Source organism: Accipiter gentilis, chromosome 36 (assembly GCF_929443795.1).
Source record: "Accipiter gentilis chromosome 36, bAccGen1.1, whole genome shotgun sequence".
NCBI lineage: Eukaryota > Metazoa > Chordata > Aves > Accipitriformes > Accipitridae > Astur > Astur gentilis.
The window spans coordinates 1,714,959-1,730,617 of NC_064915.1; the positions used below are offsets into that span (position 1 = coordinate 1,714,959).

The 15,659-nt window shown below is 56.6% G+C and overlaps 2 protein-coding genes across 4 annotated transcripts; both read left to right on the forward strand.

Moving 5' to 3' along the window:
* Window positions 1-1,409: 1,409 nt before the first annotated feature.
* Window positions 1,410-9,310, forward strand: LOC126035025 (butyrophilin subfamily 1 member A1-like). The gene is made up of 11 exons (XM_049793117.1): window positions 1,410-1,741; window positions 2,585-2,701; window positions 3,318-3,665; window positions 4,042-4,323; window positions 4,936-5,043; window positions 5,501-5,521; window positions 5,914-5,934; window positions 6,743-6,763; window positions 7,112-7,132; window positions 7,471-7,503; window positions 8,142-9,310. The coding sequence occupies exons 2-11, from the start codon at window positions 2,602-2,604 to the stop codon at window positions 8,759-8,761; spliced, it is 1,575 nt and encodes a 524-aa protein (XP_049649074.1). The 5' UTR covers window positions 1,410-1,741; window positions 2,585-2,601; the 3' UTR covers window positions 8,762-9,310.
* A 973-nt stretch (window positions 9,311-10,283) lies between these two features.
* LOC126034932 (zinc finger protein 135-like) lies at window positions 10,284-13,252 on the forward strand. Of its 3 annotated transcripts, none has more exons than XM_049792909.1 (3): window positions 10,284-10,346; window positions 10,809-11,606; window positions 11,769-13,252. In XM_049792909.1, the coding sequence occupies exons 2-3, from the start codon at window positions 10,811-10,813 to the stop codon at window positions 12,584-12,586; spliced, it is 1,614 nt and encodes a 537-aa protein (XP_049648866.1). In that variant the 5' UTR covers window positions 10,284-10,346; window positions 10,809-10,810; the 3' UTR covers window positions 12,587-13,252. The 3 variants fall into 3 exon arrangements, with proteins under 3 accessions (XP_049648866.1, XP_049648864.1, XP_049648865.1); XM_049792907.1 differs by having other exon boundaries at window positions 10,315-10,558; XM_049792908.1 differs by lacking the exon at window positions 10,284-10,346 and having other exon boundaries at window positions 10,669-11,606.
* Window positions 13,253-15,659: the final 2,407 nt, after the last annotated feature.

Here is a 15,659-nt window from a genome sequence, read left to right on the forward strand (position 1 = left end):
TCAGTCCTCTCTCAGAGAGAAAATGACAAAGGAGCTTTAGGACTGCTTCCTGCCTTTTGTCCAACCCCATCTCCTTCTCCCACCGCTCACCCGATCAGGGTGAGATTCAAGCTTCCGCGTGTTTCCTCGTTTTCCCAGCTCAGGGCGAGATTCAAACTTACGCGCATCCCAGCTCAGCTGAAGCTCCTGTTGTGCTTCCCAGCTTGGCTGAAGCTCATGCCATCCTGCCGGGTCAGCAGGAACGCTCTTGGCTGGCTCCTCCGCTCCCTCGTCAGTTCAGCTGCACCAGAGATTCTCGTGGAGACGATAAAGTGCTGATCTGAGGGTCCCTGTTTGGGCGCCAAATGTTGCGGAGGATCCACAGGGGAAATCACACACAGACCAATGTGATCAAGTGAAGCCCATTTACTACAACTTTTGACACAGTTATATACCTTAGGCGCTTGTGCACGTGCCTTATACAATACTCTAATTGGTACAATACCCCGTTTCACGCGACACTATCTTATCCTCTATTGGCTGTGCAAGCTTCTTCACGAGGTGTCTAGCATTCTTCAGCATCCAGTTGTTTGTTAGGCTCTTCTCATCTTCCTTTTTCCCAGGGTACAAGGGTACAGCATCCTTGTCTGCTCCAGCACTTTGTAAACTTATGCTTCGTTCCCACCTAATGGCTGGATTGCTCACATGCCCTCGCCCAGCCAAGAAATCCTCAACAGTTCATCAAACATTTAATTAAGTTTTGTGATTGTTCATGGTTCCTTCTTGCTCATCACTCCCAAGTACCAATCTCAGACAGGCTTAATCCTTGACAAACACCAGTCTTTGCTATGTTAAGTTACAGAGAGACAATCATTAAGCAATTAGCAGTTCCTTCTCTATATCACATCCCAGAGGTAGCACACGTTAGAGGTACAGCAGCTGCGGTGTGGACAGCAAAGCCATTGGGCGAAATTGGAAGTGTTGCTCCTTGCAGCTGATCTGAAAGACTCAGCCCTCCTAAAAAAGCTCTTCCCCCCCTTTTTTTGCATGGAAGGGAGCCTGGGAGATGCCCAAAAATCCCGACCCTTGCAAAGGCAATACCTGCACTGGGAGGGGAGCAAACGCTTCTCGGTGTGTGATACACCTGGAAGAATAACAATAATGTGCATTAAAAATGTGCATTTTAAAAAAATACCTGCTTGGCTTTTTCTTCATAAATGCAACAGCTCACAATTCTGGAAGCAGAAAGGAAAAAAATTGTGTATCTATGTATAAAATATATAAATAAATGCATAGCAAAATATATAAAAATATACATATGTGTACTATATAAAATATATAAAACATATATAAATATATAAAAAAATTTTTTTTCCTTCTGCTTCCTTTTTTTTTTTTTTTTTTTCCTCTTCCACGCCCAGAGGCTGGCGTTCAGCAGGCTCTACCAATGCCCACTGAGCTCTCTGATACGCCGGGAGACAGGACAGACGGACGGATGGAAAACATCTCACCCAAAGGGACGTTTTTGCTTTGACCTTTGCACGATGGAGAATGATTAACTTGTAGACTTGATCTTTGCACGATGTGCCCACCATGTTCCACTCCACCCTGCCTTCTCCGAAACCATAAAGCATAAAGTGGAAAAAAGTTTCGATTTTGAGTGTGGTTGTCTTGGCCAGCACCCCTTGGCTCTGGGGGGGACACAGGACCGGAGCATTGCAGCCCCCCGGCGATGCTGCCCGTATCCCGGCAGGCAGGACCGGTAGGGCAGGGGGCTGGGGGGGTCGGGAGGCAGATGGGGTCCCAGGGACACAGACCGCAATTGGGCAATTTGGGTGGACCCCCACCCAGGATGGGGGGTGAAGCTGGGATGGGTGTTGGGTTTTTTTTTGGGGGGGGGAGGTAATGGGGATTTTTATTATTCTTTTTCAGACTGCAGCCTGTTAAACTCTGTCCCATGGCATCAAGCATGTGTCACCCCCCCCCTCAGGTCCCGTCCCCCCCCAAAATGTGACCTCTACATGACAGCATCATCTGGGGCCACCGAACTCCCAGAGCTGTGCAGGACAGAGGACGGCTTTCCCTCTACTGTTGCCCCCAAAACCATCATTTTAACTTGCAGATTTCCCCCTATAGTTGAGGGAGCACCACAAATTGGAAAAAAATCAACTCCCCCCATCCCAAACTTACCTGGTTTTTCCCTCCTTTCCTCCCCGCTTTGCAGGAAGCCCAGAGCCCTTGCAGAGTTGTGACAGCAGTGCCTGGTCTGAGCCAGGGCCGCGGGAATTGTGGGACACCAAAATGGGATTTTTTTAAAAGTTTTTTTTTATCTTGGGTAGGTGGGACAAGGTCCGGGGTGAGGTGGGGGGTCTCTATCCCTGGCCCCGTTGTGAGCAGGGCCTGGTCCAGAGATGCTGGTGGTCCCATCCAACCTATGGTTTGGGGTGGGTTTGGGCTTTTTGACTGTTCCCTACTTCTCCAGCTTTTCCTGATCAGGCTTCACCTAGAAAATCCTCCTCAAAGTGATGTTCTCTGCTCCACCCTCAACCTTAACATTAATTTAATAAATGGGGTTTTTTTTCTCCACCCTTTCATCTTTCTCCAGTGAAGTTGGATGGGAAGATGTTGGTTTCCTCACGCTCCCGCCTCCCTCATGTCACTTCTGTCCTGGCTTCCATCGTGATTTTCTTCTTTCGCTTTCACGTCCGTCAGCTGGGCTGCAGTAAGGATCTCCAACACTTCTGCTTTTTCCATGACATCCATCCATTATTATATATTTCCCCACACAAACACACCAGTTTGATAATATGATGCAAAGAGGTGGTTTTTTAAAGCTGGGTGAGATAAATAGCAATGTTCTGGGGACTTGAGGGGGAGAAGTGTCCTACGAGGAGGTGAGAGTTTGGGGATCCATCGTCCCCATGGGTGAAGGTCAAGAGATAGCTCAATCCTAGATAGTCTAAAAAAAACACCAAGCTCCCTCTTCCAGCACTCCTGTGCCCCGTAAATCCACCCTTTCTCCCTCCATACCTTGTCCTCCATCAATTGGCTTCTTCATCTGACAAGAGCATTCCCATCTCGGCACTCTTCCCCTCATCTTCTTGGGGTACATTCCAGATCCAGCTGTGGCGGCAGCTGTACGCTGGGTCCTTCCACCCACCGCGATGCTCTTTCATGCTTGGTCGGCAATTGCTTCCAGACGTGCCACGAACCCAACCAGAATCCTTTAAAAAAACAAAACAAAAACAATTATTTGCACAGGCAATGTAGGAGCAGGACCAGTCGTGCCCACGCATTGTCTCAGGTGTGTCTTCTTCTCACCTGCCGCCCTTTTGCAGCCCAGTTCAGAGTCCTGGGTCCCGACCACCCCATCGTTGCCATCATGGGAGAAGACGTCGTGCTGCCCTGCCACCTCTCCCCCAGGCTGAACGCCGAGAACATGGAGGTGAGGTGGTTTCGGACCCAGTTCTTCGTCTACGTCCACCTCTACGACAGTGGGCAGGACCACTACTCCTCCCAGATGCCCGAATACCAGGGGAGGACAGAGTTTTTAAAAGAGGGCATCTCTGTTGGGAACGCTTCCTTGAGGATCCTCAGGACCAGGCTGAGCGATGAGGGACAGTACCATTGTCTCATCAAAGATGGGGATTTTTATGAAGAAGCCACGCTGGAGCTGAACATAGCTGGTAAAAAAAAATGGCTTCATGCTGGGACCTTCCATTTGGCCCATCCTTCTCTTCAGGAGAGGCCGTGCCAGATGGGTTGCATGATTTCACGGTTGTCCTGTGACTCTGAGGACATCACCGAGGGTAAATAAGTCAAGCTCAGACTCTCCCTGAAAACTGAATGTTCACACGGTTTGGGATTTATTTGAGGAAGGAGGAAAATAGGAATAAATAACATCAATTCCACTCCAAGCTCAGATGTTTTCCATGAGCCTCTCACCAGTCCTGCCCTACCTTTGCGGCTGCAAATGGAAAAAGCTTTGAGAAGGTCTTCTCCGGGATGGGCACTCAGTTTGGCTGATGGTTTGGGGGTTTTTTCTTTTTTTTTTGGTCCCAGTTTCAGGTTCCAGCCCGCTCCTCTCCGTGGAGGATTACCAAGACAGGGGAATCCGAGTGGGATGTCGAGCATCTGGCTGGTACCCGAAGCCTGAGATGCTGTGGAGAGATTTCCAGGGCCGGCAGCTCCCCTCCTTCACCGAATCCAGTTCACAAGACCCGGACGGCTTCTTTGAAGTGGAGAAGTCCATCGTCATCCAAAGAAACGCAAAACAAAACGTGTCCTGTTCCGTCAGGAACACACGGCTTCCCCAGCAGAAGGACTTGACCGTTTCTATATCAGGTGATTTACCAACAGAATTAAAGTTTTGGAAGTCATACCCAGAAAACGAGGGTTTTCTTCCCCTAATTCTATGCACCCAATGGTTGTTGGCTGCATCTGAGGAGGCTTCTGGCCATGGGGGGGGTCTGTTGGGTACCTTCAGCTGTGCCGCTCCATGCATCACGAGCGTGCGATGGAGGAGGAACAGGTTTCTGGACCGTCAGGGACCATGTCAGGGATATTCAGAACTGGGGTTTTAGCAGAGAGTTGGGTTCAGCATAGTTTTCTTAAGAACCATCGCAAAGCAGGGATTTCCTATTAAAATTCTAAAATTTTCTGTTAAAAAGGAACCTCGGGTCTAAATATTTCAATAAAGACCCTCAGAGGAGACTGAGCGCTTTTTTCTACATATTCCCATCCCGGAACATTAAAAGCAAAAGTGTTTTAGAATATTTTTGTGGGGATTTCTTTCCAGTTTTGAATTTCCAACAGGTCCACGTTAATAAACTACTTTTATATAAGAGCATAGCACCCCCACGTGTTTACGTATAGCCACGTTCACTCCGACACACAACCTACACCTCTAATTGCATCCCAGATAAATGCAATTTGGGGATTTGTTTTCTATTCCAGACCCCATTTTCCCAAAGGACTCTCCCTGGATGGCAGCTTTGTTCGCGACCCTGGCTGTCTGCTTACCTTCCCTGGTCGTCGTCATTCTTTTTGTCTTACGGCTACGAGGTGAGGTCAGGATAGAGCAAGAGGGCATCTGGGCACCCAAGTGGGCACAAAGGCATCTGGGCAACCAAGACCCCACTGAATTGATACGGACCTGCTCCAAGGAGCACCAGCCGCCCCCAGGCATTGGAGACTCGCTAGAGCTCTATCCCCTTGAAATATTCCAAAACCAGAACGTTTTAGGGACCAGAAGCATAGTCTGCATCTCCAATAGCTCATGACCTTGACCAGGTTGATTATCAAAGCCTTTAAAGCAAACCATGAGGGTGGGATGCAAAGGAAGAAGAGCTCCAACATGAGCATACATCCCCCTTTCACACCAAAACCCCCTCCAGCATCAACCAAGCCAAAAAATACCTGGTCTTCAGCCAACGCCTCCATCACAGGCCACCCTCCCATGATGTAGGTGCAGGAGAAAACTTCCTTTAACCTGCATGACCTTCTCTGTTCTTTCTTACAGCCCAACACGCCGTAGAACTCGGTAAGAGATGCTTTTTTCCCCCTTTTAAAATAGTAATGTTTTTGGTAGCGAAGGAGGGTCGGGTCTAGCACGCGTGCATCTCCTAAATTTGCTTTTAAAACAGCGGCGTTCGCCGAGTAATTTCACACCAAAAAGCCATCTGAATGAATTACGAGGAGTGGAAAAGGATTGACAAGATTTCATTTAAATTCTGAAAGCACACCAAAACCCCCACAGAATTGGAAAATCCCTATTTTTTTTTCTTCCTTCTTTTTCCCCTTTTTTAAACCAAGCTCTGCCAGTTATGTTGTCGAAGCTGAGCTTCTACACCGTTCCCCATACCCCAGGCTGCTGACAGTTTTCCTGTGAGAAAGGAAACTTCCTCTTACACTTATTTCTGCTTTTCCTTTCAGAGAAACGCATTGCCGAAATCCGTAAGTAATGTGGGGTTTTTGTCTCTGAGGGAAAATAAGAGCTGCAGACAGATGCTTGGCTTCATCATGGGAGTTCATAAACCAGCAGTGAGGAAGTGGGAAAATTGGGGCCCAAGTAACGTGCATGACTTCATCCCAGTTGGCCAACTCAAGTAACCGACCTTAGGGAAGACCAAATCTCTTTATTTTCAGACAATAAACCTCTGAGGAGACGGGCTGCGGTTTACGAAGCCCATCTATAGCAGACACATTTGTTGTAGTTAACTATGGTTTTTGGTATGGCTTTCATGGAGAACTTGGGTTTGGAGTGCTAAAATTTTGGAATAATAAAAAATAAGCTTCCTGGGTTTTGGAGGACTAACATTTTGGATTAATAAGAAGCAGCTTCCTTGTTTTCAGAGGAATAAAATTCAAATTTGCATATTTCTCCCCAAAAGCCATCTGAGAAAGCAATAAATCCCCAAATTTTCTTCTTTCCCGAATTAAAAATCACTAGCTTTGATGGCAACACAGCTAACAAAAAGCGTCACACAAGAGAAGGACCAAGGAACCCTTTTGCTCTCAGAATATGGGCATGCCACCCACCAAAATCCCATTTAGGGCAATCAATTCAGCAGGGTTTTTCCCCCCAAAAAACTGCACTGCCTTCCAACATCAACCCACCCCTCCTTCAACTCAGCTTCCAAAGTCCTGGGCAGGAAAAAGAGCTCCTCGGGTGCCTGGACAAGCTGCCAGCACCACATTAACATTTTCCAGCAATCCCATGTGTTTCTTCCTGCTTTTATTTATGGTTTTTCTTCCCTTCCAGGGCATCGTGACATGGAAATACGTAAGTGTTGCTTTGCTTCTTCCACCCTCTAAAAGCCTGGGACAGAGGAGAAGACCTTCCCCCAACATTCTTCATCCAGCTTCCAATGAGGACAAGCCCAACTCCTTGTTGGCACCAACCCCACAAACTCCTTCCAGCCCATTGGGGTGCCCAAAAATCCCTCCTTCGGGCCAGTTTTACCTCCCACCTGCTTCCCCCATTTGGGCAGATTTTGGAGGTCTAGCACCATCAAAGGACGTCTGAACATGCCCTTGGGTTTGGTGCCTACAGAGGGATCGAGGTGTGAGGTTTCAACCCCCAAAAGGACATGCTTTTACTAAAAACATTTATTTTTCTTTTCTTTTTCAGAGAATCATGCTGCAGAACTGCGCATCCTTGCACTTACCCCTCCCACCCCATGGTCTTCCAAACAGCACATGTTTTTTCGGGAGTGGGATGGGTGTTGCTCAGGCTTATTTCCGAGACCCACCAACACCGATCGCAAAACACTCCCAGGGTCTAAAAAAATGATGAACTGGACCGGAAAGGATGCCCAGGTTCCCATTTTGACGCATCTGTGTCATAAAATAAATTAAATTTGAGTGTATTGAACCAAAGCACACCTGGGACCAATCTGCAACCCCTGGGGACTGCCACCCCAAATCACCCCCCCGCGTCCCCTCCCCGTGGCAGAGGACCCTCTCGTGATCACATCTCTTTGGTTTCAGGGCGGAGAAACGCCATCGTCCCCGTGGAAGAAGGTACCCAGGCCTCACGCTTTGCCTTTCCAGCGGTCTCTTCCCCTGTGCTGCTGTAGGGGGGAAATGGAGAAGTCGAGGGCTGAACCTCCACACCCCAACTGCTCTGGGGCTTTCTGCTTCCTCTGCCCACTAAACAAGCAATTTTGGGGGCTGTTTCTAAAGAGCCGAGGTCTTGACGCCCAGCGTGGAAGCCAGTCTTAGAGGAGGGGAGAGCTGGGACGCTCGCAGAAAAACTCCGCTGGGGAAGATGGGGAAACTCCTTGCATCTCCACCCAGGGTGATGCTCTTGGTTCCTCCCCAGGAGGTAGACCTGGCTGTTTTATAAGGCCCCTCCTCCGCCTAAATTAATTGAGTTTAAGTCTGTTCTCTGCACCTGCAGAGAGCAGCCCCCACCTACACGGCCAGGTCCCTTAGCTCCCGAAATGGGGCAGCTGCATCCCAACAGGCACTTGGCCAACGTGGTCTCCTAGAGGAGGCATCATCCAGGACCATGCTAGAGGTGGTGGGAGGCAGGACCAAGCTCTGGCAGCCCTGAGCACTTGAGGTCCCCCAAAACATTTCTTTGAGGGTAACCAATCTTAGGAGACCCCCAAAGGAGTTGGGGGGGTGTCTTCAGCTGAGCTCTCCTCTCCCCGCAGCGTACATCACGCTGGATGAGGACACGGCGCACCCCCAGCTCATCCTCTCGGCAGGCGGGAAGAGCGTACGGTGCGGAAACACGTGTCAAGCTGTGCCGGATAACCCTGAGAGATATGACACCTTCCCCTGCGTCCTGGGCCGGGAGAGATTTGTCTCAGGGAGACACTTCTGGGAGGTGGACGTGGAGATGGAGAAAGGAGGGGCCTGGGCAATGGGGGTGGCCAAAGAGTCCACAAAGAGGAAGGGGCCGATCAACCCAGTTCCTCAAGAGGGGATCTTGGCTCTTTCCCACTGTGGGGGCAATTACTGGGCTCTGACCTCCCCAGACCACACAGCTCTCACCCTCACCCAGACGCCTCAGAGGATCAGGGTTTACCTGGACTTCCAGGGACAGGAGGTAGCCTTCTTCAACGCTGACAGCAATGACTTGCTCTACACCTTCCAGCTGGCCCTGTTGAATGGGGACAGGATCCGTCCGTGGTTCGGGGTGGAGCTGATGGTCCAACTCCACCTGAAGGCACCTCCTTCACCTCCGCGTGTCCCCAGCACAGAGGAGCCTCTTCTCCCTTCAAGCTTCCCCCTGCAGATCCTCCCGGCCCGTGCCCGACAGACAGAGTGACCAAGACAGGCAAAATCCATGCTGCTGTCCACAAGCCAACACCGTCGATGACCAAGACTCTCCAGGTCGCATCGTGCTGCCGTGGCATCCCGAGACTCTTCCAGCGAAGCCATGACGGTGTTTCAACCCAAGAGGAGCCATCTTGCTGTGGTCCAAGCAGGATGGAGCAGTGGCCAAGACGTGTTTGTCTTCTCCTGAGGTGACATCTCCTTGTCTCCGCGACCTTCAGCAACAGGCAGATTCCGAACCAACAAGAGTGTCGAAACCCACCTGAGATACATGAAAGAACCCCACGGTGCCAATCGCTGAGACCAGAGACCAGGAAGAAGGAGCCACGTGTCTCCACCTTCTTCTTTCCCACTTTCTCTCCAGTCCCTGAAGGCCCATCCAACACGGCCAGTTTAAGGGGTGGTGGTCTCTGTGGTGCCGTTCCTGTAGCGGGGGATTCGTGGTGCTCGGTTACTGATGGGCACCTCCCGCCATGTGTCGCGATACAGTCACCTGTGTTTACAAAAAGATGTTATTTCAATAAAAATTCTCTCCTCGACACCTGTTGGGGGTTGTTTGATGGGGAGGAAGGGTCCACATCATTGGGCGGATCTGGAGTCGAGCCCAAGCATCAGTCGGCAGCTCCGGACGAGCCATGGGCTGCAGCCCAGCCTTGGCTGTGGCTCCTCCAAGGAGGTGGAGCAACCTGGGCCAGGCATGGGTCATCAGCTGCTCCTAGGTGGGGCTGATGAGAGTCATTACTGCTAATTAGCACCCTCACAGGCCTAGGAGTTGCATCTCCTGACCCTTCAGCTGGTGACTCCCGAGCCCTGTAGACATCTCCAAGGGTTCCACATCCCACGCACCACCCACCCACCCACGGCACGGAGTTTCTCCTTTGGCTTTTGGCTGGGCTGACATCGGCAGCAAAGCCCCCACCTGCCCCGGCAGCAGCTTGAAAACCCAAAATCTCAATGATCGCCCTGAAATTTGCAGGCGCGGGGGGGGGGGGAGGTAGTGGGGGGGACCCCAGCAGATGCCAGTTCTCCCCTCCTGTCACCCACTTCTCCACCCAAAGGTGGGTCAAGAAACCCACCCGTGGGCTGCACCCCCCGCCCGGGGGGGGTTTGCTGAGCCCCTGGGAGATGCTCCTCTCTTTGGGGGGGGGGGGGTGTGGAGACTTCCCCAGGGATGATGCTCTCCGTTGGGTGATGGTCACCCGAGGATGCTGCTTTCCTGGGGTGAGCTGTCCCCCAAGATGACGCTCTCCCAAGGACGATGTTCCCACAGGGCTGATGCCCCCCCGGGGGTGATTCCCCCAACAAGGATAACGCCCTCCCAGAGGATGATGTCCCCTCAAGGTTCCTGCCCGCCCCTCCCCGCATACTGATGCTCGCCCCCCACGGCCGGGGGGGCTGCTGCTCCCCCCGCCCCCTTTGTGCATGGGGCAGAGCAGAGGAGCGGGGGATGCTCCGCCGTGTGTGTCCCCCCCCCTTACCCTTCTCGCCCCCCCCCCGGGGCGGGCCGGGGGCGGGTCGCAGCCCGTCTGTCTGCGCGGAGCCACAGGAAGGGGCTGGGACAAGGCTGAGCCGCCGCGGTGGGCTGGGGGGGGACACGCGCCCACAGGGCCCCTTCCTTCGGCTGCGGGGGGGGCTCACCCCCACAAACATACACCCCCACCGAGCGCGGGAGGCGGGGGGTGGTTGGGTGCGCACCCCCCCTCCGCCTGGAAAACCCCTTTTCCTCGCTTTTTTTTTTGGGGGGGGGGCGGTTAAAGCTGAAGCTGCGTCAGAAAGAAGCGATAAGGAGGTGGGGGGGTGCGGGCAGCGGCGGGCAGGGAAATGCCGGAGGGGTGGGAAATGGTGGGAAGGTCCCGGTGGTCTTGGGGGTTTTGGTTTGGAGGGCGGGGGGGACAGAATGGGTTTGTGGGGGCAGACCCCCGTCGGTGGGGGCTCCGTCCGCCCCACAGCTCCCGCCGGGCTCCCCTCGTTAGCGAGGCGCTCGTCGAAGGGCAGCCGCGAGGACGGCGGTGACCCCCCCCCACCATTGTCCCCCGCAGGTATGGGGTGGACGAGCGAGGAGGAGGAGGAGGAGGAGGAGAACCCCGAGCGGACCCGAGCGAAGGCGGAGGGCGAGGATGAGGAGGCGACGCAGGATGAAGCCGGCGAGAACCGGAGGCCGGCAGGAGAAGGAATCGGGGAGAGACAGGGAGGAAGCGGCCGCCGGGGAAAAGCGGACGGCCCGAGGGAAAGCGAGCCGCAGCCGAAGCCCCGGCCCACGAGGAAGCCCCACGAGTGTGAGGAGTGCGGCCGGGTTTTCAACTGGAGGAACCACCTTGTCCGTCACCGGCGCCTGCACACGGGCGAGAGGCCCTACAAGTGCTCCGTCTGCGGGAAGGGCTTCAACGACGGCTCCCCCCTCCTCATCCATGAGATGCTCCATCGGGGCGAGAAGCCCTACAAGTGCTTGGATTGTGGGAAGAGCTTCAGCCAGAGCTCCCACCTCATCTCCCACCAAGCGGTCCACACCGACGAGAAGCCCTATGTCTGCCCCGACTGCGGCAAGAGCTTTGCCCGGCAGCAGTACCTCCTCATGCACCGCCGGGTCCACACGGGCGAGAGACCCTACGGGTGTCGGGATTGCGGGAAGAGCTTCCGGAAGAGTTCCGACTTGGTCAGGCACAAGACGGTCCACACGGGCGAGAAGCCGTTCAAGTGTCCCATCTGCGGGAAGGGTTTCACCCAGAATTTCCGCTGTAACGCCCACAAGAAGGTCCACGGCACGGAGAAGGGTGACCGGCCGGCGGTTCTGTCCCACGATGCCCGGCCAAGCGGCCGTCAGACCGTGGCCTCCACAGGTAACCCGGACTGGCTCAAAGGGCTTCGCTCTGTCCCCCGGTTTGGGTCAGTCCTGGAAAATCTGGGTCGAGTCGGGTTAGGGCTGTGGCGCGTGCGCGGGCACCCCCATTTTTCTGGGCGGAGACCCCTAATGTTCACATCTCAGCCCTGTTCTCTACCAGCAGGTGACGGCAGCCACCAGGAGAAGAGTTCCCAGCCAGGAAAACCGAACGGATCCAGCTCGAGGACAGAGAAGGGTGTTGCGTGTCGGGGTCCCGAGGAGGACAAAGTCCTGAAGGAGCAGCCAAGAGCCGAGTCGTGGTCTGGAGACCAAGCTAGGGGCAGGAGCCGTTGGCCTGGGGAGAGGCAGGAGCGGCCGTGTCCCTGCGAGGAGATCTCGGATGACCCCAAGGTCACGGTCTGCGCTGGAGAGCGGGTGTCTGAGCACCGGAAAACCTTCGATTGTAGGAGCAGCCTGAGCCGACACCAGTGGCTTGATGCCCAGGAGCGGCCCCACCAGGTCCTGGAACGCAGGGAGAGCTTCGGCCACAGCTCTGACCTCACGTCCCACTGGCAGGTCCACCAGCCGGAGAGCCAACCCAACCGACGTCCCGGTGCGATGACGAGCCCAGAGCTCTTCCATCGAAACCCGTGCAAGGCTGAGAGGTCCCACCTCTGCTCTGAGTGTGGGAAGAGCTTCACTCGGAGGTTCAACCTCAAGCTCCACAAGAAGCTCCACACCGGGGAGAGACCCCACCAGTGCCCCGAGTGTGGCTTGAGCTTCACCAACACCTCCCACCTCATCGTTCACCAGCGGATCCACACTGGGGAGAGACCCTACCGGTGCCACGTGTGCGGGAAGGGCTTCACCATGAGCTCCAAATGCCTCGAACACGAGCGGACCCACACAGGAGAAGCTCCCTACCGATGCTCCGAGTGCGGGAATTGCTACAGGACCAAGGTCTCCTTGGCGTCCCACGCCAAGATGCACGTGGATTAGGAGGGGGCGGAAGGGAGAAAGTTGCGACCCGATGGCACCGGCGCCCACTCGCCTCACCCGAAGATGGGCCGCGAGGTCGGGTCGAGCGCCGGTGTCTGTGGGGAGCCGATGGCGGACGTCCATCTCGCTTTTCCGGGGGGTGGGGGGGTGGGTTGGCGGGGTGAGAAGGGCTGAAGAGAAACCTCGGGGAGTCCCAGTGTGGAGAGAAGACGTTTTTCATCCCAGCTGAGGGCCCGAGCCAGCGCGCGGGGCGAGGAGCACGTCTTCCTCATCTTCATCCCCATCTCCAAGGGATGCTGGTCTTCCCGCCAGAGCCACAAGACGCCCAACGAGGATGTCGCAGAAGGATCACGTCGACCAACTCATCTTTGTCGCCGTTTTTTGGGGGGTGAGGGGGGCGTTTCTGGGCCATAAAAAAGGCAGATTGGAGTGAGATACTTCTCTTCCCGGCGTCGGACGGAGACGAAACCTGGCAGGCGCGGCAAATTCCGGAAACCTCAGGCACCGGCAAAGGATTGTCCTTTTGCTCCCCGGCAGAAGTTCCACGCCCTCACGGTAGCGAGCAGAAGGAGGAAGGCTCTTTCTTTGGGGTTTGGGTTTGGGTTTCTTTTTCCCCTCTTTTTCCTTGATCGTTTTACGTATTTTTTACATTTAATAAAAATCCTGAAGAGCATCCATCTGCATCGGCACGGCTCCTGCGCCAGGAAGGAGTTTGAAGCTCTCCGGGTCCTGCCGGGAAGCAGGATGAGGACGAGGATGAGGATGAGGATGAGGACTGTCAGGCCTGGGCAGCAGGCAGGTCTGCAGGCAGGAGGCCACGGGCTGAGCTTAACTGGAGCCCCCAGAACCCCCCCCCCAGCCCTCAGGACCATCCCCCACCCCCCAGGACCCCTCCCCAGACACCCCCCACCCTTGGAGCCCCCTCCAAGCTTCCCCCCATAGACCACCCACCCCATAGAGCCCCCTCACAAACTCTCAGGACCCCCAAGAGCCCCCCCCATCCCCTGGCATCCCCCCCATCCCCCAGGACCGGCGGGGACCCTGAGGGGGGTCCCCAATAATTTGGGGGGGGTGCCCAGATGCCTGGGTCCCCCCCAGTGAGACGTGGAGCACAGAGCAGAGCTTTATTGGGGGGGGGGCCCAGGTAGAAGGTGACGGGGGGGCGGGGGGGGTGAAGGTGTGGTAGGAGGGGGTGAGGCAGGGCAGGAGGCCCCCCCAACAGCCCCAGCCCCTGGGGGGGCCCCCCCCGCCAGTTGCAGAACCGAACCCGGACCACCTTGGGGGGGGGCACGCAGGGGGGTCCCAGAGACACCCCCCCAGGGCTCTGACCCCCTTGTCCAGCCCCCACCACATCCCTGTCCAGCCCCAGGCTGGCAGCTGTGGGGACGATTTCAGGCGGTGGGGGGGCTGCAGGGCCCCCCCTTGACACTTGCCCGGCGCTGCATTCTCTGCCAGGCACAGCTGGGGGGGTGGCGGGGGGACCCCCCCTTCAACCTGACATACCCCCCCGCCCCCAGAACCCCCTGGGCCACCTGCTCAGCCTGAGCTCCTTGGGACCCCCGTGACACCCCCCAGCATCCCCTCACCACCCCCCCCCCCCAGGCCCCCAGGCCCCTTCTCGCCCAGCCCCCCCCCCCCCCCACTCCAGTCTCCCAGGACCCCCCCTGGACACCCCCTCCCCAGTCCCTATGACCCCCCCCCAGGACCCCCCTATGACCCCCCAGGACCCCCCCATGCTTGGAAGACCCCCCACACACACACCCCTGGGTGCCCCCCCCAGGCCCCTGGCCAGCACTTAATGGCCCATTTTTTGGCCCCCCCCCCCCCCCCCAAAAACAAAGACACAGGCACGGGGTCAGGGTGGTTTATTCACCCGGGGGGGTCCCGGGGGTCTCAGTCCTCTTTGCCAGGAACCAGCGTTCTCCTCTCAGCCGGGGGGGGCGAGGGGGTCACTGTGGAAGAAGGGAGTGGGGCATCGGTGACCTTTGACCCCACCCTGGTCTTGACCCCTGACCCCACCCCCCCATCCCGGTGGGTGTGGGCAGGAAGTGGGGATGTGGGTGTCCGCACCCCACCTCCCCCCCCACCCCACTGTGACCTGCCCGGACACGAGTGTCACCCCCCCTGGGGACCCGGGACCCCCCCTCTATGGGTCCCAAAGCCCCCCCCATGACCCCTGGGTGCCCCCCCGGGGACCCAGCCCCCCCCATGACCCCTGGGTGCCCCCCCCGGCGCCCACTCACCTCCGTGCCCCCCCCAGAGGTCCCTGATGACCCCCCAGACCCAGCGCAGCAGGTTCAGCAGACACTGGGCACCCGCACACATCCTGCCTGCAGGGATGGCGTCAGGGGGTGAGACATGGGGGGACGGACAGACCCCCCCCCGTCCCCCTCCCCACGGCCCCTCTCCTGTCCTGGTGTCCCCATCCTGTCCCGGTGTCCCCGACCCCATCTCATCCCAGTGTCCCCATCATGTCCCAGTGTCCCCGTCCTGTCCCCACGTCCCCGTCCCGTCCCCACGTCCCCGTCCCACCCCCGTGTCCCCATCCCCACATCCCCGTCCCTGTCCTGTCCCTGGGTCCCCGTCCCATCCCCACATTCCCCGTGTCCCCATCCTCTCTCCGCGTCCCCATCCCCGTGTCCCAATCCCCACGTCCCCCCTTGTCCCCCTTCCCATCCCCATATCCCCGTCCCCATGTCCCCGTCCCCGTGTCCCCATCCCTGTGTCCCCATCCCCACATCCCATCCCCACATCCCATCCCCACATCCCCACATCCTGTCCCCACGTCCCCACATCCCATCCCATCCCCGTGTCCCCGAACCCATATCCCCATCCCCGTGTCCCCATTCCCGTGTCCCAATCCCCACGTCCCCCCTCGTCCCCATCCCCGTCCCCATCCCCACTCACCGCAAGGTCCCGTCGGTGCCGTGGGGCCGCGCGGCCGCCCTTAAATCCCCGGGAGGGTGACGGGGGACGGTGACGGGGGACGGTGACGGCGTTGTCACGGGGGCCGCGGAGCCGGTCTGCCCGGTCCCCAGCCGGTCCCAGCCCAGCGTGGGTGGCCGTGGCCTGG

What these genes read in the sequence shown, in the direction of transcription:
- LOC126035025 (XM_049793117.1), top strand. Translation starts at nt 2,602, where the DNA reads ATGTTGGTTTCCTCACGCTCCCGCCTCCCTCATGTCACTTCTGTCCTG. An exon ending in GAATCATGCTGCAGAACTGC is followed by an intron (nt 7,133 to 7,470) that starts GCATCCTTGCAC and finishes CTTTGGTTTCAG; the next exon opens with GGCGGAGAAACGCCATCGTC. An exon ending in CATCGTCCCCGTGGAAGAAG is followed by an intron (nt 7,504 to 8,141) that starts GTACCCAGGCCT and finishes CTCTCCCCGCAG; the next exon opens with CGTACATCACGCTGGATGAG.
- LOC126034932 (XM_049792909.1), top strand. Translation starts at nt 10,811, where the DNA reads ATGGGGTGGACGAGCGAGGAGGAGGAGGAGGAGGAGGAGAACCCCGAG. An exon ending in TCAGACCGTGGCCTCCACAG is followed by an intron (nt 11,607 to 11,768) that starts GTAACCCGGACT and finishes GTTCTCTACCAG; the next exon opens with CAGGTGACGGCAGCCACCAG.